At 50.7% G+C, this 25,196-nt stretch overlaps 1 protein-coding gene across 1 annotated transcript in view; it reads right to left on the bottom strand.

Moving 5' to 3' along the window:
- Window positions 1–25,196, bottom strand: part of LOC140427361 (regulator of G-protein signaling protein-like) — a 523,624-nt gene that overhangs the window by 392,703 nt on the left and 105,725 nt on the right. The window contains exon 9 of the mRNA XM_072512910.1: window positions 14,669–14,752. Within this exon, the coding sequence (XP_072369011.1) occupies window positions 14,669–14,752 (84 nt within the window). The remainder of the gene's footprint in view (window positions 1–14,668; window positions 14,753–25,196) is intronic.

The following is a 25,196-nucleotide window of genomic DNA, read 5'->3' as shown; positions in this document are numbered from 1 at the left end:
TTGATGGGCCCCGATCACGGGCCAGGCCACATCGGAGTACCCCCCGAGGTCGGACCCCCCTCCCCCCCCCCCCCCCACAGGCCACCCCCGACCCTTCCATGCGGAGTTCCCCCCGGCTGAGAGCAGGTGTCGCGCCAATGGCACCAATTCTCCGCTCTGTGGAGAATCGTGTGCCGGCGTTGGGGCGGCGCGGCGCGATCTGCGCCGGTCGCGGGGATTCTCCGGCCCGGCAACGGGGCTGAGAGAATCCCGCCCTTTATGTGGTACAAACTGAGGCTGGAATAATGTTTTCCAGAAATAGATAAGCAGTATAGAATCATAAGAATTCGCTACAGTTTCCAGAGACAAATGTTTTGCAACGTTGACTTACCAGCAGCGTTATTATCAACTACTCAAACAGAACAGACAACAGAAAACTCCAATGGCACTGCGAGTGCACTAAGAAGATCAAAAAGGAGAAGATCACCAAATAGACTGACTTTGTAAAAACACAAAGGACTGTAACTCTGAAAGTAAAATTATGAAATGTAAAAGACCTTTAAAGCATGAAATATATGAAACCATTCTCAAATATATAAAAAAAAGTTAGAAAGAATTTAAAACATGATTTTTCTCAAATAAAAGGGGATGTGACACTATCGGAAATGTTCAGAAGACAGAGGGTTAATGTCATATCATAATTAACCACTAGATGGTGCTACAAGCATAACTATATCATGCAGTGACTCACAGACATCTGGGAGTGAGCTGGAGGAGAGCCAGGGAGAGCAGTGATTGGGAGTACAGTACAGTTATAGATAGACTGTAGAGACACAAGTGTAGACTGTAGATTATTAGATTGTTTACTGTCATAATATACACCAGTATATTATGGTGCAGACACACACACACACACACACTGATGGACATGCAGTGGGACCAATCAGCATACACAACACCGCAGCCAATCACCAGTGAGAGCACACGCACTATAAAGACAGGGGACGGGGAGTTCCCGCTCATTCTAGTAGCAGCCAGCTCGGAGCACAGAGCTCACAGCCTGCAACACAGACATTCACCATGTGCTGAGTGCATCACCTGGTTAGGACTAGGCAAGGGTCAACAGTTAAAGCTGGTATTGCATTTACCCACAGTTCAAGTATGTTAATATAGTTAACCTTATAATAAAATAGAGTTGCACCACTTCCAGTGTTGGTGACCTGTTTGTGATCCAGAACACCCAACACATCATTTACTATAGGAGTAAGTGGTCGAGCTTAATTAAGTAGTGTAAATAAATGTTAGCTTTGCTAATGAACTTAGCTTCTGTGGTCTTTGTGAACACAACACCCATTCTGAGAACTGGAATCAGAAAGAACACCAGAAGAGAAACTGGCAGAAACACAGAGAGAGACACTGACAGAAACACAGAGAGACGCTGACAGAAACACACAGAGACACTGACAGAAACGCAGAGAGACGCTGGCAGAAACGCAGAGAGACGCTGACAGAAACACAGAGACACTGACAGAAACACACAGAGAGACACTGACAGAAACACACAGAGACACTGACAGAAACACACAGAGACACTGACAGAAACGCAGAGACACTGACAGAAACACACAGAGACACTGACAGAAACGCAGAGAGACGCTGGCAGAAACGCAGAGAGACACTGACAGAAAAACACAGAGAGACACTGACAGAAACACAAAGAGAGACGCTGGCAGAAACGCACAGAGACACTGACAGAAACGCAGAGAGACGCTGGCAGAAACGCAGAGAGACACTGACAGAAACGCAGAGAGACGCTGGCAGAAACGCAGAGAGACACTGACAGAAACCCAGGGAGAGACACTGACAGAAACGCAGAGAGACGCTGACAGAAACACAGAGAGACACTGACAGAAACGCAGAGAGACGCTGACAGAAACACAGAGAGACACTGACAGAAACACACAGAGAGACACTGACAGAAACGCAGAGAGACGCTGACAGAAACGCAGAGAGACACTGACAGAAACACACAGAGAGACACTGACAGAAACACACAGAGAGACATTGACAGAAACACACAGAGACACTGACAGAAACGCACAGAGAGAGAGAGAGAGTGACAGAAACAGAGAGAGAGTGACAGAAACAGAGAGAGAGTGCGAGTGACAGAAACAGAGAGACAGAGCGTGAGTGACAGAAACACAGAGAATGGCAGAAATACAGAGAGAGAGTGACATAAACAGAGAGAGTGACAGAAACAGAGAGAGTGACAGAAACAGAGAGAGAGAGTGTGACAGAAACAGAGAGAGTGACAGAAACAGAGAGAGAGAAACACTGATGGAAACACACAGAGACATTGACAGAAACACAGAGGGGAAGAATCTAAATTTGTTACTTTAAATGCACCTGTTACTCTTCTAATGAAGAAAGGTGGGAAAGGGAAACAAGGGAATTGTAAAACTGTTCCTCTCACACCTGTTGCATGGAAATTACTGGAGCCTATAATTAAGTAACATATGAATCATTGTCAGCTGAACCAGCTCAGATTTGGAAATGATAGCTCATAGCTGGTGAATCTGGTTGAATTTGAAGTGTTTACCATAAAAGTGGAGACTAATCTGGTCTTCCAGAAGGTATTGCTAAAGTCCCTCACACTATTAGTTCGAGTTGAGGCTCATGGAATTGAAGGCAAATTGGTTGAGTGACTGGAGATAAACGGTAATAGATAATGGGCAGGTAATCTAATTTGCTGCATATCCCACGAGGATATGTGCTGGGACTTTAACTACTTATTGTGTTGGGTTTATTAATGACTTCAGTGATGGAATAGAAAAATACTTATCCAAATGTTGCCAACACTGCAAAGATGGGCGATACTGTAAGCGGTGCAGACGGAAGCAGAGAATTACAAAGAGATGTTAACACATTAAAACGAGTGGGTACAACTGTGACAAATGGATTTCACTGTAAACTAATCCACCTTGGAACCTAAGGACTTCCCAAATGGTGAAAAACATCAACAGTGGGGATCCAAAGAGAATTGTCCGGGAAAATTGAAGTGTCACAAACCTGCACAGAAAATTAGGAAAAAGGATGTGGAATGCTGATATTTGTATCTAGATGACTGGAACACAAAGAGGTAGAAATCCTACTTCAGCTGAGTTACTGTGAACAATTCTGGGTACCAGAGCTTTGAATGACATACTGGCCTTTGAGGAAGTGCATTCCCGATAGTTCAGAATGGAACTTGGACTTCAGGCATTCAATTAAGAGAGAGACTGCATAAAATCTTGGGGGCGATACTCCGAGACCCGTGCCGGGCCGGAGAATCAGCGCAACCACGCCACGATGCCCCGATGCCGGCGCGTGATTCTCCGAGGTGTGGAGAATCGGCGCCATTTGCGCCGGCACGTTTGGCGCGGCGTCGGCCGCAGGCCGTTGGAATCGGCAGGGGCTGCCGATTCACCGGCCCGAATGGGCCGAGCGGCCGCGCGGATACGACAGAGTCCCGCCGGCGTCGTTCACCCCTGGCCGCTGCCGGCGGGAACTCTGCACAAAGGGCCGGGGTGACCTGTGGGGGGGGGGGGGGGGGGGGGGGGGGCTCTGTCCCCGGGGGAGGGGCCACCGATCGGCGGGCCGGCCTCTCTCCACCCCCCCAGGCCTGCTTTCTGCGCAGCCATGTTGAACACTGATGCCATGTTGAGTCGGGGCCAGCGTGGATAAGAAGTCCCCCGCGTATGCGCACGTTGGCGTGGCCCAACTGCGCATGCACGGGTTGGCGCGGCGCACATTTGGCGCCGGGAAGGGAGGCTGGAGCGGCGTGAACCACTCCAGCGCCGGCCCTCTGTGGGGGACAGAATCAGTTGTCCCCGTGCCCGTTTCGCACCGTCATGAAACACGATGGCGTTGACGACGCGCGAACACTTGGGCTCCATTTGGGAGAATTGCCCCCCTTGTATTTCCCGGAATTCAAAGTAACTTATTCAGGGCAACCAATTAAGGTGATAAGAAGAAAAATTAGCTCTGTGGCTGGGGAGTCTCGGACGCGGAGGCATTGCATAGCTCTTGAGTCAGGCCTCTCCGGAACGACGTTCGGAACCAATTCTGCAGACGGAGCAGGGTGATGCTGGTTTAGTGGCCACAGAGCAGTCCAAAATGAGAGGTAAAGAAACTTCTTTTATTACAAAATAAACTCTATAGATAGTACACTCCAGTCCCCAGCTGGGACTACCCTGCTCAGCTCCCATCTATGCTGGTTTATATGCCATAGTCCATTTACTCCATTGGTGGCCACCTCCCCCTCCTGCCCCTCAACAGGAAGTTAGTATTCTATAAGGTCATGGAGAGGCTAATTGGTCCGTCCCCAAAGATCTCGGGCAGGTTATCACAGTGGCGTAGTGCTAATATTGGACCAGAGGACCAGGCCAACATGGGTTCAAATCTCACCATGGCAACTGCTGGAATCTAAATATTAAAAACTCTGCAATTGAAAGCTAGTCTCAGTAATGGCCCTTAATTGTTGTAAAAACCCATCTGGTCCTTACCTGGTCTGGTCTACATGTGACTCCAGACCCACAGCAATAGGGCGGCACAATGGATAGCACTGCTGCCTCACAGCGCCGAGGTACCTGGGTTCAATTCCAGCCTTGGGTGTCAGTCTGTGTGGAGTTTGCACACTGTCCCCATGTCTGCGTGGGTTTCCTCCGGGTGCTCCGGTTTCCTCCCACAATCGAAAGATGTGCAGGTTAGGTGGATTGGTCATGCTAATTCACCCCTTAGTGTCCAAAGATGTGCAGGTTAAGGTGGGGTTGCAGGAATAAGGTGAGGGAGTGGGCCTAGGTAGGGTGCTCTTTCGAAGGGTAGGTGCAGACTTGACGGGCCGAAAGGCCTCCTTCTGCACTGTGGGGACTCTATGACAATACAATGTGGTTGACTCTTGGCTCCATTCTGAAACAGCCTTGCAAGCCACTGAGTTCAAGGGCAATTAGGGATGTATAATAAATGCTGGTCTTGCTGGTGATGCCCCCTCTCCATGGCATGAAAGAATAAATGTTAACAAATAGACGGCAGGATCGTCCCTGAATCCGGGACTGAATCGGTGGTGTTCTACCACAGTAAAATCCAGTGACCATTAAGGGGCTAGCGCCACATGGAACACGATCGATTCCAATGAAAAACGGTGTCTGATTGCCTGGAGTCGGGATTGTCACTCGAGAGGCTGACAGGCTGCAGACACAAATCAGCACTCCACTCCCCACACACACTTACCTCAGCCAACAAGATGGCAGCAAGGAGAGCAATTGACCGATGCTGAGGGGTGTCAGTGGCTAGTGCTACCCATGCAAGTGGTACGCTCCATGCCTTCTGTCTCGCACCCTCCTGCAGAGGGTACTGTGGCTGCTGCACGTGGATGGGCCAAGTGTTGCCCTGCCGGCAGTTTAAGAGGGAGAAGCTGGAATCAGACGTAACAGTATTGCAATTAAATAACTACAAAGACATGAGGGAGGAGCTGGCCAGAGATGATTGGAAAAGGAGCCTAGCAGGGAAGACAGTGGAACAGCAATGGCAGGGGTTTTGGGGGTTATTCAGAAGTCACAACAGAAATTCATCCCAAGGAGGAGGAAACAGGCTAAGGGGGGGACGAGGTGTCCATGACTGATGAGGGAAGTCAAGAACAGCATAAAAGCAAAAGATAAAGCATACAAAATGGCGAGCATTAGTGGGCAGCCTTTAAAAGTGAGCAGAGGGCGCAGCACGGTAGCCTTGTGGATAGCACAATTGCTTCACAGCTCCAAGGTCCCAGGTTCGATTCTGGCTTGGGTCACTGTCTGTGCGGAGTCTGCACATCCTCCCCGTGTGTGCGTGGGTTTCCTCCGGGTGCTCCGGTTTCCTCCCACAGTCCAAAGATGTGCGGGTTAGGTGGATTGGCCATGATAAATTGCCCTTAGTGTCCAAACTTGCCCTTAGTGTTGGGTGGGGTTACTGGGTTATGGGGATAGGGTGGCGGTGTTGACCTTGGGTAGGGTGCTCTTTCCAAGAGCCGGTGCAGACTCGATGGGCTGAATGGCCTCCTTCTGCTCTGTAAATTCTATGAAAAGGACAACAAAAAAAGCAGAAGGGGGGGGGGGGAGAAGGTGAAATATGAGTGAAAGCTAGCTAGTAATATAAAATAACATGGCAAAAGTTTTTTTCAATGTATAAAAGGTAAGAGAGTGGCAAAAATAAACATTGGACCACTGGAAAATGTGGCTGGAGAAGTAATAATAGGAAACAAAAAAGTGGCAGAGGAACTGAATAGTTATTTTGCATCTGTCTTCAAGGTGGAAGACACCAGTGGGATGCCAGAGCTCCAGGTGAATCAGGGGCAACAGGTGAGGGTAGTGGCCATCACTAAGGAGAAGGTTCTTCGGAAACTGAAAGGTCTGAAAGTGGATAAATACCCTGGACCAGATGGACTACACCCCAGGGTTCTAAAAGAGATACTTGAGGAGATTGTGGAGGCATTGGTGGTGATCTTTCAGCAATCACTGGAGGCAGGAAGTGTCCCAGAGGACTGGAAAGTGGCTAATGTAGCACCGCTGTTTAAGAAGGGAGGGAGGCAGAAGACGGGACAGTATAGACCGACTAACCTGACTTCGGTCATTGGTAAGATTTTAGAGTCCGTGATTAAAGGTGAGTTTGCGGAGTACTTGGAAGTGCATGATAAAATAGGACTGGGTCAGCACGGCTTTGTCATAGGGAGGTCATGTCTGACAAATCTGTTAGAGTTCTTTGAGGAGGTAACAAGGAAGTTAGACAAAGGAGAACCAGTGGACGTGATTTATTTAGATTTCCAGAAGGTCTTTAACAAGGTGTCGCACAGGAGACTGTTAAATAAGTTGAGAGCCCATGGTGTTAAGGGTAAAATCCTGGCATGGATAGAGGATTGGCTGACTGGCAGAAGGCAGAGAGTGGGGATAAAGGGGTATTTTTCAGGATGGCAACCGGTGACTAGTGGTGTGCCTCAGGGTGTCTGCGCTGGGACCACAACTTTTCACAATATACATTACTGATCTGGAGGAAGGAACTGAAAGGTACTGTTGTTAACTTTGCAGATGATACAAAGATCTGCAGAGGGACAGGTAGTATTGAGGAAGCAGGGGGGCTGCAGAAGGACTTGGACAGGCTAGGAGAGTGGGCAAAGAAGTGGCAGATGGAATACAATGTTGAAAAGTGTGAGGTTATGCACTTTGGAAGGAGGAATGGAGGCATAGACTATTTTCTAAATGGGGAAATGCTTAGGAAATCAGAAGCACAAAGGGACTTGGGAGTCCTTGTTCACTATTCTCTTAAGGTTAATGTGCAGGTTCAGCCGGCAGTTAGGAAGGCAAATGCAATGTTAGCATTCATGTCAAGGGGCCAGAATACAAGAAAAGGGATGTACTTCTGAGCCTGTACAAGGCTCTGGTCAGACCCCATTTGGAGTATTGTGAGCAGTTTTGGGTCCCGTATCTAAGGAAGGATGTGCTGGCCTTGGAAAGGGTCCAGAGGAGGTTCACAAGAATAATCCCTGGAATGAAGAGCTTGTTGTATGAGGAATGGTTGAGGACTCTGGGTCCGTACTCGTTGGAGTTTAGAAGGATGAGGGGAGATCTTATTGAAACTTACAGGATACTGCGAGGCCTGGATAGAGTGGATGTGGAGAGGATGTTTCCATTTGTAGGAAAAACTACAAGCAGAGGACACAATCTCAGACTAAAGGGACGATCCTTTAAAACAGAGTTGAGGAGTAATTTCTTCAGCCAGAGGGTGGTGAATCTGTGGAACTCTTTGCCGCAGAAGGCTGTGGAGGCCAAATCACTGAGTGTCTTTAAGACAGAGATAGATAGGTGCTTGATTAATAAGGGGATCAGGAGTTATGGGGAGAAGGCAGAAGAATGGGGATGAGAAAATATCAGCCATGCTTGAATGGTGGAGCAGACTCGATGGGCTGAGTGGCCTAATTCTGCTCCTATGTCTTATGGTCTTATGGTTGAGGAAGTCGTTAAAAAGATATATGGGGACTTCCGGGTGCGGCGATGACCAGCTGAGTCGCACGTTTCGGCAGCTCCCGGTGAAACGGACTTTTGGGCTCTTGATAGGAGCCCCAACGGCAATTTTGACGGCTAAAAACACTGTGCGGTAAACCAGAAGGGAATCCCCCCTGGATACGGATGAAAAAAGGAGGAGAAAGTGGCCGGATTGCAGTGGATCCTTTAGAACAGCGGCAAGGAAGGCAAGCAAAAACCAAGATGGCGTCGGAAGGTGGCAGTTTAACATGGGGCCCTGAACAACAAAAGTTCTTGAAATGATGTGTGGAAGAGCTCAAAAAGGAAATGAAGAAAGAGCTGTTGGCCCCGATACTACAGGCGATCGAAAGGCTAAAGGAGGAACAAAAGACCCAGGAGCGGGAGCTTCGGGTCGTGAAGGCAAAGGCAGCCGAGAATGAGGACGACATACAGGGGCCTGGTGGTGAAGACGGAGATGCATGAGGCACATCAGAAACGATGTGTGGAAAGGTTGGAGGGACTGGAGAACAACGCAAGGAGGAACAACTTGAGGATTCTTGGTCTTCCTGAAGGTGCGGAGGGAGCGGACGTCGGGGCATATGTGAGCACGATGCTGCACTCGTTAATGGGAGCGGAGGCCCCGGCGGGTCCGTTGGAGGTGGAGGGAGCATACCAAGTGATGGCGCGAGGACCGAGAACAGGAGAAATTCCCAGAGCCATAGTGGTGAGATTCCTCCGTTTTAAGGATAGAGAAATGGTCCTTAGATGGGCAAAGAAAACTCGGAGCAGTAAATGGGAGAACGCGGTGATCCGCGTTCATCAAGACTGGAGTGCGGAGGTGGCGAGAAGGAGGACGAGCTTTAATCGGGCCAAGGCGGTGCTTCATAAAAAGAAGATAAAATTTGGAATGCTGCAACCGGCAAGACTGTGGGTCACATATCGAGGGAGGCACCACTACTTTGAGACGCCGGATGAAGCGTGGACTTTTATTGTGGAAGAAAAACTGGAATGAGCGGGTTATTAAAAAGAACATTTGAACAAAGTGGTGGGGCGAATGTGGGGGGCGAAGAGGGGGGTTAAAAAGGGGGGAAAGAGGAGTTTTATGTACTAATCCTGCGATGTGGTAACTTTTCTCTCTTCCACAGGTGGTGATGGGGGGAGGAGGGGAGGTGGAGGAGATGGGGCGTTGGCCATTGGGGGCGGGACCAAGGGAGAAGCGCGGGCTTGGTTCCCGCGCTATGATAATCATGGCGGGAATAGAGAAGCAGGAAGGAAGGGGCGTCGCACGGTGCGAGCCGAGGTCACGGGGGGAAGCCGAGGTCGGCCAGAGTTTGCTGACTTCTGGGAGCAACATGGGGGGAGTAATTACGCTAGCGGGGGATCTAGCGGGGGGGGGGGGGGGTGCGAGGGGGGAATTACTGGGTTGCTGCTGCTGGGGAGAGGGGGGAGCTGGTATGGGAGGGGATGGGCGGGGGGGCACCGCCTGGGGGAGATACAGCTGCGTGGGAACCGGGTGAGGAGCTGGAAAAAGGGGATGGCTAATCGACAAGGGGGGGGTAGGAAGCCCCCCAACCCGGCTGATCACGTGGAACGTGAGAGGGCTGAACGGGCTGATAAAGAGGGCACGGGTACTCGCACACCTTAAGAAACTTAAGGCAGATGTGGTTATGTTACAGGAAACGCACCTGAAACTGATAGACCAGGTTAGGCTACGCAAAGGATGGGTGGGGCAGGTGTTCCGTTCGGGGCTAGATGCGAAAAACAGGGGGGTGGCTATATTAGTGGGGATGCGGGTAATGTTCGAGGCAAAGACTATAGTGGCGGATAACGGGGGCAGATACGTGATGGTGAGTGGCAAACTACAGGGGGAGACGGTGGTTTTGGTAAACGTATATGCCCCGAACTGGGATGATGCCAATTTTATGAGGCGGATGCTAGGATGCATTCCGGACCTAGAGATGGGAAAGCTGATAATGGGGGGAGATTTTAATACGGTGTTGGAACCAGGGCTGGATAGGTCGAAGTCCAGGACTGGAAGGAGGCCGGCAGCAGCCAAGGTACTTAAAGGTTTTATGGAGCAGATGGGAGGTGTAGACCCGTGGAGATTTAGCAGACCTAGGAGTAAGGAGTTCTCGTTTTTCTCCTATGTCCATAAAGTCTACTCGCGAATAGACTTTTTTGTGCTGGGAAGGGCGTTGATCCCGAAGGTGAGGGGAACGGAGTATACGGCTATAGCCATTTCGGATCACGCTCCACACTGGGTAGACTTGGAGATAGGGGAGGAAACAGGAGGGCGCCCACCCTGGAGAATGGACATGGGACTAATGGCAGATGAGGGGGTCTGTCTAAGGGTAAGGGGGTGCATTGAAAAGTACTTGGAACTCAATAATGGGGAGGTCCAGGTGGGAGCGGTCTGGGAGGCGCTGAAGGCGGTGGTTAGAGGGGAGCTGATATCAATAAGGGCACATAAAGGGAAACAGGAGAGTAAGGAACGGGAGCGGTTGCTGCAAGAACTTTTGAGGGTGGACAGACAATATGCGGAAGCACCGGAGGAGGGACTGTACAGGGAAAGGCAAAGGCTACATGTAGAATTTGGCTTGCTGACTACGGGCACTGCAGAGGCACAATGGAGGAAGGCACAGGGTGTACAGTACGAATATGGGGAGAAGGCGAGCAGGTTGCTGGCACACCAATTGAGGAAAAGGGGAGCAGCGAGGGAAATAGGGGGAGTGAGGGATGAGGAAGGAGAGATGGAGCGGGGAGCGGAGAGAGTGAATGGAGTGTTCAAGACATTTTATAAAAAATTATATGAAGCTCAACCCCCGGATGGGAGGGAGAGAATGATGGGCTTTTTGGATCGGCTGGAATTTCCCAAGGTGGAAGAGCAGGAAAGGGTGGGACTGGGAGCACAGATCGAGGTAGAAGAAGTGGTGAAAGGAATTAGGAGCATGCAGGCGGGAAAGGCCCCGGGACCGGATGGATTCCCAGTCGAATTCTATAGAAAATATGTGGACTTGCTCGCCCCGGTATTGACGAGGACCTTTAATGAGGCAAAGGAAAGGGGACAACTGCCCCCGACTATGTCTGAAGCAACGATATCGCTTCTCTTAAAGAAGGAAAAGGACCCGGGTCCTATAGACCTATTTCCCTCCTAAATGTAGATGCCAAGATCCTGGCCAAGGTAATGGCAATGAGAATAGAGGAATGTGTCCCGGGGGTGGTCCACGAGGACCAAACTGGGTTTGTGAAGGGGAGACAGCTGAACACGAATATACGGAGGCTGTTAGGGGTAATGATGATGCCCCCACCAGAGGGGGAAACGGAGATAGTAGTGGCGATGGATGCCGAGAAAGCATTTGATAGAGTGGAGTGGGATTATTTGTGGGAGGTGTTGAGGAGATTTGGTTTTGGAGAGGGGTATGTTAGATGGGTGCAGCTGTTGTATAGGGCCCCGATGGCGAGCGTGGGAGCGTGGTCACGAATGGACGGGGATCTGCATATTTTCGGCTCATAGAGGGACAAGGCAGGGATGCCCTCTGTCCCCATTATTGTTTGCACTGGCGATTGAGCCCCTGGCGATAGCGTTGAGGGGTTCCAAGAAGTGGAGGGGAGTACTTAGAGGAGGAGAAGAACACCGGGTATCTTTGTATGCGGACGATTTGTTACTATATGTGGCAGACCCGGCGGAGGGGATGCCAGAAATAATGCGGATACTTGGGGAGTTTGGGGATTTTTCAGGGTATAAATTGAACATGGGGAAAAGTGAGTTGTTTGTGGTGCATCCAGGGGAGCAGAGTAGAGAAATAGAGGACCTACCGTTGAGGAAGGTAACAAGGGACTTTTGTTACCTGGGGATCCAGATAGCCAAGAATTGGGGCACATTGCATAGGTTAAATTTAACGCGGTTGGTGGAACAAATGGAGGAGGATTTCAAGAGATGGGATATGGTATCCCTGTCACTGGCAAGGAGGGTGCAGGCGGTTAAGATGGTGGTCCTCCCGAGATTCCTCTTTGTGTTTCAGTGCCTCCCGGTGGTGATCACGAAGGCTTTTTTTAAAAGGATTGAAAAGAGCATCATGGGTTTTGTGTGGGCCGGGAAGACCCCGAGAGTGAGGAAGGGATTCTTACAGCGTAGCAGGGATAGGGGGGGGCTGGCACTACCGAGCCGAAGTGAGTATTATTGGGCCGCTAATATTTCAATGGTGAGTAAGTGGATGGGAGAGGAGGAGGGAGCGGCGTGGAAGAGATTGGAGAGGGCGTCCTGTAGGGGGACTAGCCTACAGGCTATGGTGACAGCCCCATTGCCGTTCTCACCGAGGAACTACACCACAAGCCCGGTGGTGGTGGCTACACTGAAGATTTGGGGACAGTGGAGACGGCATAGCGGAAAGACTGGAGCCTTGGGGGGGTCACCGATAAGAAACAACCATAGGTTTGCCCCGGGGGGAATAGATGGGGGATATGGAATGTGGCAAAGAGCAGGAATAACGCAACTGAAAGATCTGTTTGTGGATGGGAAGTTCGCGAGTCTGGGAGCGCTGACCGAGAAATATGGGTTGCCCCAAGAGAATGCATTCAGGTATAGGCAACTGAGGGCTTTTGCGAGGCAACAGGTGAGGGAATTCCCACAGCTCCCGACACAAGAGGTGCAGGACAGAGTGATCTCAAAGACATGGGTGGGGGATGGTAAGGTGTCATATATAGGGAAATGAGGGATGAAGGGGAGACTATGGTAGATGAACTAAAAGGGAAATGGGAAGAAGAGCTGGGGGAGGAGATCGAGGAGGGGCTGTGGGCAGATGCCCTAAGCAGGGTAAACTCATCGTCCTCGTGTGCCAGGCTAAGCCTGATTCAGTTTAAGGTATTACACAGGGCGCATATGACTGGAGCACGGCTCAGTAAATTTTTTGGGGTGGAGGATAGGTGTGCGAGGTGCTCGAGAAGCTCAGCGAATCATACCCATATGTTTTGGTCATGCCCGGCACTACAGGGGTTTTGGATGGGGGGTGACAAAGGTGCTTTCAAAAGTAGTGGGGGTCCGGGTCGAACCAAGCTGGGGGTTGGCTATATTTGGGGTTACACAAGAGCCGGGAGTGCAGGAGGCGAGAGAGGCCGATGTTTTGGCCTTTGCGTCCCTAGTAGCCCGGCGCAGGATATTGCTAATGTGGAAAGAAGCCAAGCCCCCGGGGGTGGAGACCTGGATAAATGACATGGCAGGGTTTATAAAGCTAGAGCGGATTAAGTTCGTTCTAAGGGGGTCGGCTCAAGGGTTCACCAGGCGGTGGCAACCGTTCGTCGAATACCTCGCAGAAAGATAGATGGAATGGAAAAAAGAAGGCAGCAGCAGCAGCCCAGGATGGGGGGGGGGGGGGGGGGGGTGGAGGAGGAACCAGAAGGACTCTCAGGGTTGTTAATATATACTGTATAATATGTATAGGTCGTTGCTACAGATAATTATATATTGGACTGTTAAATTATATTTTTGGAGAGTGTTACTTGTGATAAGGCAGTTGCCAATTAGGGTTAGTTTTCATTTTTGTTATTTATTATTTATTCATTTTCTGTTTATAAAATAGGTCATTGTTATTTGTGTTGTTATAATATTGTGTAAAGGATGCACAATGTACTGTGTTGGTTGACCAAAAATTTTCAATAAAATATTTTATTTAAAAAAAAAGATATATGGGTTTTATAATTAGAGCCAAAGAATAGACAAGTAAAGCCATTATGGTTAATCTTTATAATGCACTGGTCTGGTCTCAATGAGAGTGTTATGTTGAGTTCTGGGTATCACAGTTGAGGAAAGATGGGAAAGCATTGGAGGGAGTGCAGAAAAGATTCAGGAGAATGGTTTCCAGGGATCAGGAATATTAGGTCAATAGGTAGATTGCAGAAGTTGGAACTGTTTTCCTCAGAAAAGAGATGGTTGAGAAGGTATCCAAAATCACTCGGGTTCTATCTAGACAGAATAGATAGGGAGGAAGTGTTCCCTTGTAGAAAAATCGAGAACGGCGTGGGCAAAATGTAAAGTTAATTGGCAAAGAGCAATGCAGATACGAGGATTGTTTTGTTAAGCAGAGAGTGGTAAGGATTTGGGATGCGCTGCCAGGAGGCAATTGGATGTACACACACACACACACTCACACATGTGGCTTTCACACTTGGGAGATTTTCACAGTAACTTCATTTGAAGCCCACTTGTGACAATAAGCGATTTATCATTTCATTTCATGTGCATGCCAATGCACATGCACACATGCGCACAGGCACATAGACACACACACGCATGGACACATGCGGACAGGTGAACGAGTAGGTCCTAAGCAGGGAATAAAACAAAAGCAAAATACTCTGGCTGCTGGAAATCTGAAATAAAGACAGAAAGTGCTGGAAAAACTCAGCTGCTCTGGCAGCATCTGTGGAGAGAGAAACAGAGCTTTGATTCCAATCTGACTCTTGTTCACAACTCAGCTCTTGGGAGTTCTGAAGAAGAGTCAGATTGGACGCGAAACGTTAATTCTGTTTCTCACTCCTCAGATGCTGCCGGGCCTGCTGGGAGTTTTCCACAGTCTCGGTTTCCATTCCCAGTTGAGATTCCTGCCTCTATAAACATCAAAATATAATGACAGTCCAATTGGGGCCAGTTTAAGGTCAGGTCTTACCTACAGAAGGGTTTTCCTCTTTCTCGAGAGGTATCAGTAGCTGGATCCCTTTTGTCAAAGTGAACCTGAGTGTCGGGAACTCCTCTGCAAAAGACGCGAAAGAATATTGGACAAAGTCACAGCACAGTCACTGGAATCATTTCATAACTCTGAGTTCACATAAAACAACCAATTGTGAATGATTGCTGGTTCAGTGTGTGCATGACTTGCCTGGGTATTTATAGCACACAGAAATGCAAGGCACATCACGGGCTCCATTCAGAATAAATCTCCCTCTTCCGAACCTCCTCCCTCCTAGCCAGACCAATGATTGGGTTCCCCTAGTTCTCATCTTCCACGCCACCAGCCTCTGGTTGACATAGATCATCCTCCCTCAGTTCTGCTGTCTCCAATGTGATGCCACCATCAAACACATGTCCGTCTCCCCTCTCAGCAGTGTAAAGGACAACACCTCCTCTTTCAACTTGCCCCTTGACAACCTCCTGAAGCCAACAATCTCAGATCACAATTATTGGAATAGTTACGATATTGAGAGATGTCCATCATGCTGTAACAGTGATATCAACAGCCATGTGCAAGATACTCAGGAGAGAAGATGGAATAGTTTGGACTTACAAGAAACACATTTACTCTGTGGCGTTAATAAATCCGTTTGAAGTAACCACGTGCATCAGACTATAGTCTCCAAAGATAAGATGGGCCATGCAACCACTGATAGCAGTGCTGGTGATACCAGTCTCACAAACGGTTGGTGCCATTCACAAGAACCTGGCAGGAAAGTGCAATAAAACCTGGTGGATGGAAGAATATACAAACATATCTAAGAAAGGGACTGCAACAATGGGTGGGATTTTTCTGCTTCCCAGCACAGGTTTTTCTACTCCCATCACTGGGGTAGCACAGTGGTTAGCACTGCTGCTTCACAGCGCCAGGGTTCCAGGTTCGATTCCCGGCTTGGTTCACTGTCTGTGCGGAGTCTGCCCGTTCTCGCCATGCCTGCGTGGGTTTCCTCCGGGTGCTCCGGTTTCCTCCCACATGTCGCGAAAGACGTGCTTGTTAGGTGAATTAGACATTCTGAATTCTTGCACCGTGTACCAGCGCCGGAATGTGGCGACTAGAGACTTTTCACAGTAACTTCATTGCAGTGTTAATGTAAGCCTACTTGTGACAATAAAGATTATTATTAAGGCCACCCCATGCTGCTGTGAAATCTGCAGGCGGCTGTGGGCTGTCAGCGAATGGCTGGGGAATGCCTCGACCCCACCCATTGGAAGGTCTCGAAGGCCCACGGAGAAGTCTACACTGGGTGTTCTGGAAGAACACTTTGTCCGGTATCAAGCAAGCGTCCATGTCAAGGAGCAGAAGGACCAGGTTAGTTCATTCTTTTACTTCCTATGACCTGTCGATAACAGTGTCCTCTAGAGACAGGGATTGGAAAAGGCTACTGTAGCCTATTAGAATGTCCATAAAAGTGTCAACACATCCTTTATTCCAAAGAAAAACCTTGTCATCGAGTGAGTGTGATTTAATCAGAGGTCCCAAAGACCAGGGGAATCTGTCAAACCATTTCTTACCAACCGATATCACTGAGCTAGTTTTTGCAGCAATTGAAAGATTAACCTATTCCTGACCACAGTGTCATTGGAGTTTGTGATGAAAAGCTCTCGAGTTTAATTACAGACAAAAGATGACTTCAAGCAGTGAGTACGAGAGGCAGGCTGAACTTAGAGAGCCAAATCACCCTACAATCTGATGTGACACAACAGCTTCAAATGACTCAGTTAACTGGGTCGGCCTAAAGCAATTAAGGGAGATGTGGAGCGGGTGGGAAAATGGAGTTGAAGACCAAGATGAACCATGATCGTATTTAATTGTATCAACCGGCCATGAATCTACTCCTGCTCCTCTTTCTTATGTTCATCTGAGAAGGAATTGGGCACGATTTGTAACAGTAAATGAGAGTTACAGAAATGCAATGTAAATAGTTCAAAAATTAGTTGAATATCTTTAATATACTAAAGTATACTTGGAGGAGGTATAGTATAATGGGTATCAGGAAACAGAGGCAGTTTTAAGTCATCTATATTTGTATTTCTGGGTATTAGAAATGAGGTATTGCTTTAAGCAAGTGAAATTTTGTGTTTCTCTCGAAGGGTTAAAACATTAATTAGATTCATGTTAAAGGTGTCTACATGTCTGTGGATTTGGGTTTCATTTGAAACTGCGCCTGGGTTGTAATTAAGGGTTTATGACGTGAGCATAAACAGGGTTAAAGAAAGACTAGGCTGTTACTTAGCAACCAAGGTGGCCCCTTGTTGCTCAGAACTAACTTTTGAGTTGAGTTTTAAGCTGGACCCAGAAGCAGTTGGAACGAAGCTGAGAAGAAAGCAGCCCTCACAGAAACTGCCAGCAGAGTGGCAGGACAATGGAGTAAGGGGCAGAAATCAAATCCCACAAGCTAAAGAACAGAAAATTCTCGACACCAGGGAATGAAAAGAGAAATCCCAGGAAGGCCGATGTCAAAGGGATACAGGAATTGGAAACTGAACAAGGCATTGTTCCCTGAAATTAAAGGAAGGGCAGAGAGCTGCTCCAGGTTAAAGATGGAGCTACAAGGTGCAGACCTGGTGGAGTTGACGAGCGAGATACAAGACATCTGAAGTAATCCCAAGGTTGGTGAGACCACAAGACAGCCTGTGGGGCAGTGGTGTTCTGATGGTATGTCTGGGACCTGAGAGTTGGTGTGGAAGCTTGAATACAGTGAGATCAGTATCTGGGGGGTATTCATGAGTGGGAGAAGGACTTTGGGTGGGGTCTCTGGAGCGAAGCACTGCACAGGGTCAACTCCACCTCTACTTGCGCAAGGCTAAGCCTAATGCAGTTCAAAAGTGGTACACAGAGCCCACTTAACCAGAACCCGAATGAGCAGGTTCTTCCCGGAGATGGAGTACAAATGTGAACGGTGCCAAGGAGGCCCGGCCAACCACACCCACTCGATCTGGTCATGCCCTAGACTCACTGGGTTCTGGGCAGCCTTCTCCGAGACAATGCCCAAGGTGGAGCCATGCCTGACAGTGGGAGTCTTTGGGGTACCAGAACAACCAGATCTCTTCACTGGGAGGAGGGTTGGCGCACTTTCCTTTTCCTCGCTAATCGCACGCCGGAGAATCCTGCTTGGCTGGCAATCAGCAGCACCATCCAAAGCTGCAGACTGGCTGGCCAACCTATCGGAATTTGTCCTGGTGGAGAAAATTAAATTCGCCATCCTGGGATTGGAAGAAGGCTTCCACAAAACGTGGGAGCCATTCACCCAGTTGTTCCAAGACCTGTTTGTAGCCAACAACTAGGAAGCCAAAGAACAGGAGGGAGTAGCCGCGACACGGCAAGGAAGGGGGTCAGGAGAACAAGGAACTCAGCCAAGCCCAACAAGAGAACCAGGAGACACAGGGGGGGGGTGCAGGTGCAACAACCTGAACCAAAGGGAAGAAAAACAAAGAGAAAACCGGTGGGAAGCGAAACGCAGGAAACAAAATCGCTACTGCAAACACTGTAAGGAGGGGAAAAAAGGAACCTGTGATGTATGTATTGTAAATAGTTGAAGCCGATCTATGTGTAAATAGTTTTAGTTTTAGTTTATCTCCTACTGATGTTCATACTTATATTTGTGTTATATACCAAAACCCAAATAAAAATGTTTTAAAAAGAAATTCACAGAAGTTGTGTTGGGCCGTGTCTGCCACCTGGTTTCAGAGTGTAGTGTGTCTGACCACTGGTCTCCCACTGATTTACACGGACTGTGTACTGACTGGCAACGTTAGGATTTAAGACATTTTGCAACTCGTGTTACCCTTAAAATGTGTGTACATTTGTGAAGATATAGGTGGGGTGAAGGAGTTAAATTAAATACAGTTACATTTTCATGTTTAATAAATGTTTCAGTTTCTTGTTTAAAGTTAATCAGCAGTCCTGTGACTCTATTCATCCATGTCTCGATATAAAAAATAAAAGTTACAATCTATTGAGCCAGGCCTTTCCTTGGATTGCCACTTTGCTGTGGTAAAGGTGCTTGAACCTTCCGTTGATTGCAAGAGCAAGCCATTGGGAGTCTTAAACTCCTGGCAGGCCCTCCGATGATGGTAAGCTCAGAGGGGAGGAACCGTACAAAGTGCAATCCAAAACAAGTATTCCATGGCGGATCAGGCAGCAGTTACTCGTATGGTATCAAACACTACGACGGTGGATGAAGGATGCAGCAGTAGGGAGATCACCAGTCGTGGAGCTTCCTTTGTCACTGGAACTGGATCTACCCTCTGTCAAGGAAAACCAAAGTTAAACGGAATTTTGGAACCTGGAATGTATGAGCCCTCAAGGATAATGAACAACTTCAACAGGTTTCTTCCTCTCGCCAAATACGCGGAACAACAACTTGTCATCGAAAACACACTGTCCGAGACTTCCGGGTGCGGCTATGCAGAGCTAGGTCGCATATTCGGCAGCTCCCGCTTGGAACGGACTTTTGGGCTCTTTTACAGGGCCCCCACGGCATTTGTTTGACATTTCCCGGTGTGGGAAGAAGACTGCAGCATTCCCCTGACGGTGTCCCCCAGGAATGTTGTGTCTTTTGGCTGCCAGACCCGGCAGAAACAGTGAAGGATTTGGCTTGAGCTGCAGCAATAGACAGAGGCCCCTTCCAGCATGCGGGCGGGGGAAGGGCAAGCTTAAAGCTGCAATCTGACTTGACTCTATCAAAGGTGAATTCTAGCAGCAGAGGGAACAATTGTGAAAGAACCTACCAAGGCCATTGAAGAGGCGGGGACGAGGCTTCTGGTGGCGGCCATGGAGGAGTAGGTCGCGCATTCGGCAGCTCCCGTCTGGAACCGACTCTCAGACCTTTTTCAGGAGTTTCCATAGACTTTTTGGGGCAGACTGGTGAAACAAACACTGCCAACTTCTATGAAATGGACCAGAAGTGTAACGGCCAAAGGAGCGGCACTGGAGAAACGGGAGAAGCGAGGGAAAGAAAACAAAATGGCGGCGGCCAGGGACAAAGGGGAGCTGCAGGAGTTCATCAAGCGCTGCTTCGAGGAGCAGCGCGAGGAGATGCGCAAAGAGATGTTGGCGCCTATGCTTTCGGCAATTGAAGGACTTGGGATCACGCAGAAGGCCCACGAAGCTAAGGTCCAGGAGGTACAGAAAAGAGTCAGTCAGAACGAGGACGAGCTCGTGGGCCTGGCGGTGAGAGTGGAGCAGAACGAGGCGCTACACAAGAGGTGGGCGGGAAGACTCGAAGACCTGGAGAACAGGTCGAGGAGAAAGAATCTGCGAATCCTGGGTCTCCCTGAGGGAGTGGAGGGGGCTGATGCCGGGGCATACGCGAACACGATGCTCGAGACGATGATGGGCACGAAGGCCCCTTCGAGGCCGCTGGAGTTGGACGGGGCACATCGGGTGCTGGCGAAGAAGCCCCAGGCAAATGAGCCACCAAGGGCGATGGTGGTGAGGTTCCACCGGTTCACGGACAGAGAGTGAGTCCTGAGATGGACCAAGAAGGAGCGGAGCAGTAAGTGGGACAATGCAGAGATCCGAATATACCCGGACTGGAGCACGGAGGTTGCAAAGCGGAGAGCGGGTTTCAACCGGGCCAAAGCGGCGTTGTACCGGAAAGAAGTGAAATTCGGAATGCTGCAGCCAGCGCGACTGTGGGTCACATACAAGGGCCAACACTACTACTTTGAAACACCTGAAGAGGCATGGACATTTGTACAAGCCGAAAAGTTGGACTCTGAGGGTTTGTGAGGGTGGGGGGGATGTTTTGGGGTTTGATGTGTGATGGTTGTTGTATATAGGGGGTCAATCACGCGCAGGAAATGTTACATGGGCTGGGGGAGAGAGACAAGGCCGCGACAGGAGCTGCGCCAGAGGGGGCGGAGCGGGCTTTGGAAAGCGCGGGGTTTTTTCCTGCGCGCGGGAAGAAAGGCGGGAAGGGGAACGAAGGAATGCATATGGATTGGGAGACTCCCACGCGGGGAGGTCAATGGGACGGCGGGGGAAGCCGGGGTCAGCAGGCGTCAGCTGACTTACGGGAGTGACATGGGGGAGCAAAAAAGCTAGACAGGGGTCTAGCGGGGGGAGGGGGGGGGGGGGGGAAAGGGTTGCTGCTGCACTGGCCGAAAGGGAATGGGACACAGAAGAGGTGGTCGGGACGGGGGTCCCCCCTCTGGGGGACTGGAGGATGAGGGAGGCGTGGACACGGGACTGGCCCAGAAAAGGAGATGGCTAGTCGGCGGGGTGTGGGGGGGTGAGAGCCCCTCCAATCCGGCTGATAACGTGGAATGTGAGGGGCCTGAATGGGACGGTGAAGAGGGCTCGAGTGTTCGCGCACTTAAAGGGACTGAAGGCGGACGTGGCCATGCTCCAAGAGACACACCTGAAGGTGACGGACCAGGTCAGGCTAAGAAAGGGATGGGTAGGACAGGTATTCCACTCGGGACTGGACGCAAAGAATAGAGGGGTGGCAATATTGGTGGGAAAGCGGGTGTCATTTGAGGCCAAGACTATTGTAGCGGACAATGGAGGGCGATATGTAATGGTGAGCGGTAGGCTGCAAGGGACGTGGGTGGTGTTGGTAAACGTATACGCCCCGAACTGGGATGATGCAGGATTCATAAAGCGCATGTTGGGGCGCATTCCGGACCTGGAAATAGGAGGCCTGATAATGGGAGGGGACTTCAATACAGTGTTGGATCCAGCACTGGACGGCTCCAAATCAAGGACTGGAAAGAGGCCGGCGGCGGCCAAGGTACTTAGGGGGTTTATGGATCAGATGGGGGGAGTGGACCCATGGCGGTTTGCAAGGCCGCAGGCCAGGGAATTTTCTTTCTTCTCCCATGTACACAAAGCCTACTCCCGGATAGATTTCTTCGTTCTGGGTAGGGCGCTCATCCAGAGGGTGGACGGGGCGGAGTATTCGGCTATAGCCGTTTCGGACCATGCCCCGCACTGGGTGGAACTGGAGCTGGGAGAGGAGAGGGACCAACGCCCGTTGTGGCGGCTGGATGTGGGACTGCTGGCGGACGAGGTGGTGTGTGGGAAGGTGAGGGGGTGTATCGAAAGGTACTTGGAGGCCAACGACAACGGGGAGGTGCGGGTGGGGGTGGTATGGGAGGCGTTGAAGGCGGTGATCAGGGGAGAACTAATTTCCATTAGGGCTCAGAGGGAGAAGACAGAGGGTATGGAAAGGGAGAGGTTAGTGGGGGAGATTTTGAGAGTGGACAGGAGATACGCAGAGGAGGGTTGGCGCTGCCAAACCTGGGGAGCTACTACTGGGCAGCAAATGTGGCGATGATCCGCAAGTGGGTTATGGAGGGAGAGGGGGCAGCATTGAAGAGGATGGAGATGGCGTCCTGTAAAGGAACGGGCCTGGGGGCGTTGGTGACGGCACCGCTGCCGCTCTCGCCGACAAAGTATACCACGAGCTCGGTGGTGGCGGCAACGCTAAGGATCTGGGGCCAGTGGAGACGGCACCGGGGTCCAATGGGAGCATCGGTGTGGTCCCCGATCAGGGGTAACCACCGGTTTGTCCCGGGGAAAATGGACGGGGGGGTTCCAGAGCTGGCATCGGGCGGGGATTGGAAGAAAGGGGGACCTGTTCATCGACGGGACGTTTGCGAGCCTAGGGGCACTGGAGGAGAAGTTCGAGTCACCCCCGGAAAATGCCTTGAGATATATGCAGGTGAGGGCTTTTGTGAGGCGACAGGTGAGGGAATTCCCGTTGCTCCCGGCACAAGAAGTTCAAGATAGGGTGATCTCGGGTGTATGGGTCGGGGAGGGCAAGGTGTCGGAAATACACCAGGAGTTGAAAGAAGAGGGGGAAGCACTGGTAGAAGAGTTGAAGGGAAAATGGGAGGAGGAGCTGGGGGAGGAGATCGAGGAAGGTCTGTGGGCTGATGCCCTAGGGAGGGTTAATTCCTCCTCCTTGTGTGCCAGGCTCAGCCTGATACAATTTAAGGTGGTCCACAGAGCGCACTTGACGGGGGCGAGGTTGAGTAGGTTCTTTGGGGTAGAGGACAGATGTGGAAGGTGCTCAGGGAGCCAGGCGAACCATGTCCATATGTTTTGGTCATGCCCGGCACTGGAGGGGTTCTGGAGAGGAGTGGCGGAAGCAATATCTCAGGTGGTGAAAGTCCGGGTCAAGCCAAGCTGGGGGCTAGCAATATTTGGAGTAGTGGACGAACCGGGAGAGCAGGAGGCGAAAGAGGCCGGCATTCTGGCCTTTGCGTCCCTAGTAGCCCGGCGAAGGATCTTGCTAATGTGGAAGGAGGCGAAGCCCCCCAGCCTGGAGGCCTGGATAAATGATATGGCTGGGTTCATAAAGTTGGAGAGGATTAAGTTCGCCTTGAGAGGGTCTGCGCAGGGGTTCTACAGGCGGTGGCAATCGTTCCTAGACTATCTCGCGGAGCGTTAGAGGAAGGTCGGTCAGCAGCAGCAGCAACCTTGGAGGGGGGGGTGGAGGGGACATCCTGGGAGGGGGGGGGAGGGGGGGGGGCGGGGGGAAGGGGGGACTGCCTGGGAGTGTGGATGAGCAAGAGATAACATGAAGGGTTGGGGAAACTGGCACGTACGGGTGAGGGCCAGTGTACAAAGCTGTGTAAATATATCATTTTGCCATGTATATATCTTGCTCTGCGCGATTTCTCGTTTTGTTTTTTTTTGTTATGGGGGTTATTGTTTGTAAGGGAGAAAAATTGTGTTAAAGAACTTTAATAAATATATATTTTTTTAAAAGAAAACACTGTTTCACCAAAAAAACAAGTTCAGACTTCCTGAAGACATCCAATATAAAAGCCCGGGAGCATGGCTGACTTAGTCATCATCCTATCCTGAGACCATGCCTAACAAATCTACAGGGATTCTTCTTGGATGTCACTTGTCGAATTGAAGAAGGGAAGCCAGTGGATGTGGTTTATTTGGACTTTCAGAATGCTTTCGACAAAGTCTCACAGAAGAGATTAGCGTGTAAAATTGAAGCGCAATTAGGGGTGGTGCATCGAGATGGATAGAAAACTGTTTGGCAGACAGGAAACAAAGAATGGGAATAAACTGGTCTTTTTTATGTCGGACTGTCTAACACTATCATTTTCTGTTTCCGCACTCCTCCCCACGAGAAGACCGCCCACAACTGCCAGGAGCGGGAGTAGACAAGAGGGGGACTGCCGGACCTGTGGCCCCTCACCTTGGTAGACCAGAGGGTCCTGGATGTGGTCGGTGGCCTGGAGGAAAGGGAGGTCGCCGAGGTGGAGGGCGGCTGTGGGCAAGGGAGTGAGACCAGGTTTTGTTGCAGTTCCCCATGACACATGTGTCAACCCACGCCCAACACCACCTCCACACCACCCTCACCCCTACACCACCCCATCCCTTCACCCTACACCGCCCCCGCCCTCACCAACCCACACTTCCACCCACAGGCTCACCCCTACCACCCACCGACCCGTAGTTTAATCATGCGTCTTGTCTTGTGTGATGCAGGAGTTGCTGGAGAAGGGGCCGGTCCGTCCGGTATCCCCTGCCCCCAGCCAGTGCCACAGCCGGAGGAGGCCCCTATCCCCGCCGTTAGTCGAGCAGCGACGAGATCAGTTTGGATGGCAGCCCTCTGCCCGAGACTTTGCAGACCGTGGAGTTTGGGTCGGAGGATGACACTGACTTTCCGTCACACCTGTCTCCAACACCCTCCACCATCCCAGAGACACTCACCTGAGTTGGGCACTTTAGTGAAGAGGCTCCTGCCGGTACAATAGGTAGAGATAGGAATACCCGAGGGGCGGAAGGTTGGAGGGCAGGCCGAACCCTGCTGTCCAGACAGGTTTCGGGCTTCTGGAACGGTCAGTCCCATCGATTGCACAGGTGGCATCCGCGGTGGAGGCAATGGGGGCAACAGTTTTGGTTATGGATCAGGATGTCCGAGGCCTGGGGCATTTTGTGCAGGTGCTGGACGAAGCCCGGGACAGGGTTGCCGCATCACAGGCAGCCATATCCTAGAGCCACCTTGACATCGCAGCGGTGCTTCCGAGCGTGGCCCAGTCACAGCAGGCCATTGCTGGGGACGTCGGTGGCATTGCCCAGGCGCTGGCCAATGTGGCACAGACATAGAGGGAGGTGGCCGTGTCCCAGAGGGAGATGGCGCAGTTAGTGGCTGATGTGACACAAACCCAGAAGATGCTGGCACAGTCGCAGCGTGATGTGGCGCAGTCTCAGTCGGAGATGTGCTCCATGGCCGCGAGTGTGCAGACCCTGGTCGAGACCAGAGCAGGCCTCCAGGACTGGCAGCGCCAGGTGGCAAGGGAACCTCGGGAGATATCTCCACTTGCACCCTCATCCCATGGAGTAGCCCGGGAGCCATCTGGCACCCCGAGGGAGGAGGAGGTGATGGGGCCCATACCGGTGACTCCCGCAGGGGAGGTGTCGGAATACCACAGCACCTCGGACTCCCACCCCTCCTGTCCCTGGTGTCTCTGTGGGCAGTGGGCGGAAC

The sequence above is a fragment of the Scyliorhinus torazame genome, chromosome 7 (assembly GCF_047496885.1).
Source record: "Scyliorhinus torazame isolate Kashiwa2021f chromosome 7, sScyTor2.1, whole genome shotgun sequence".
Lineage (NCBI taxonomy): Eukaryota > Metazoa > Chordata > Chondrichthyes > Carcharhiniformes > Scyliorhinidae > Scyliorhinus > Scyliorhinus torazame.
This window is presented reverse-complemented; position numbering and strand designations above follow the sequence as displayed.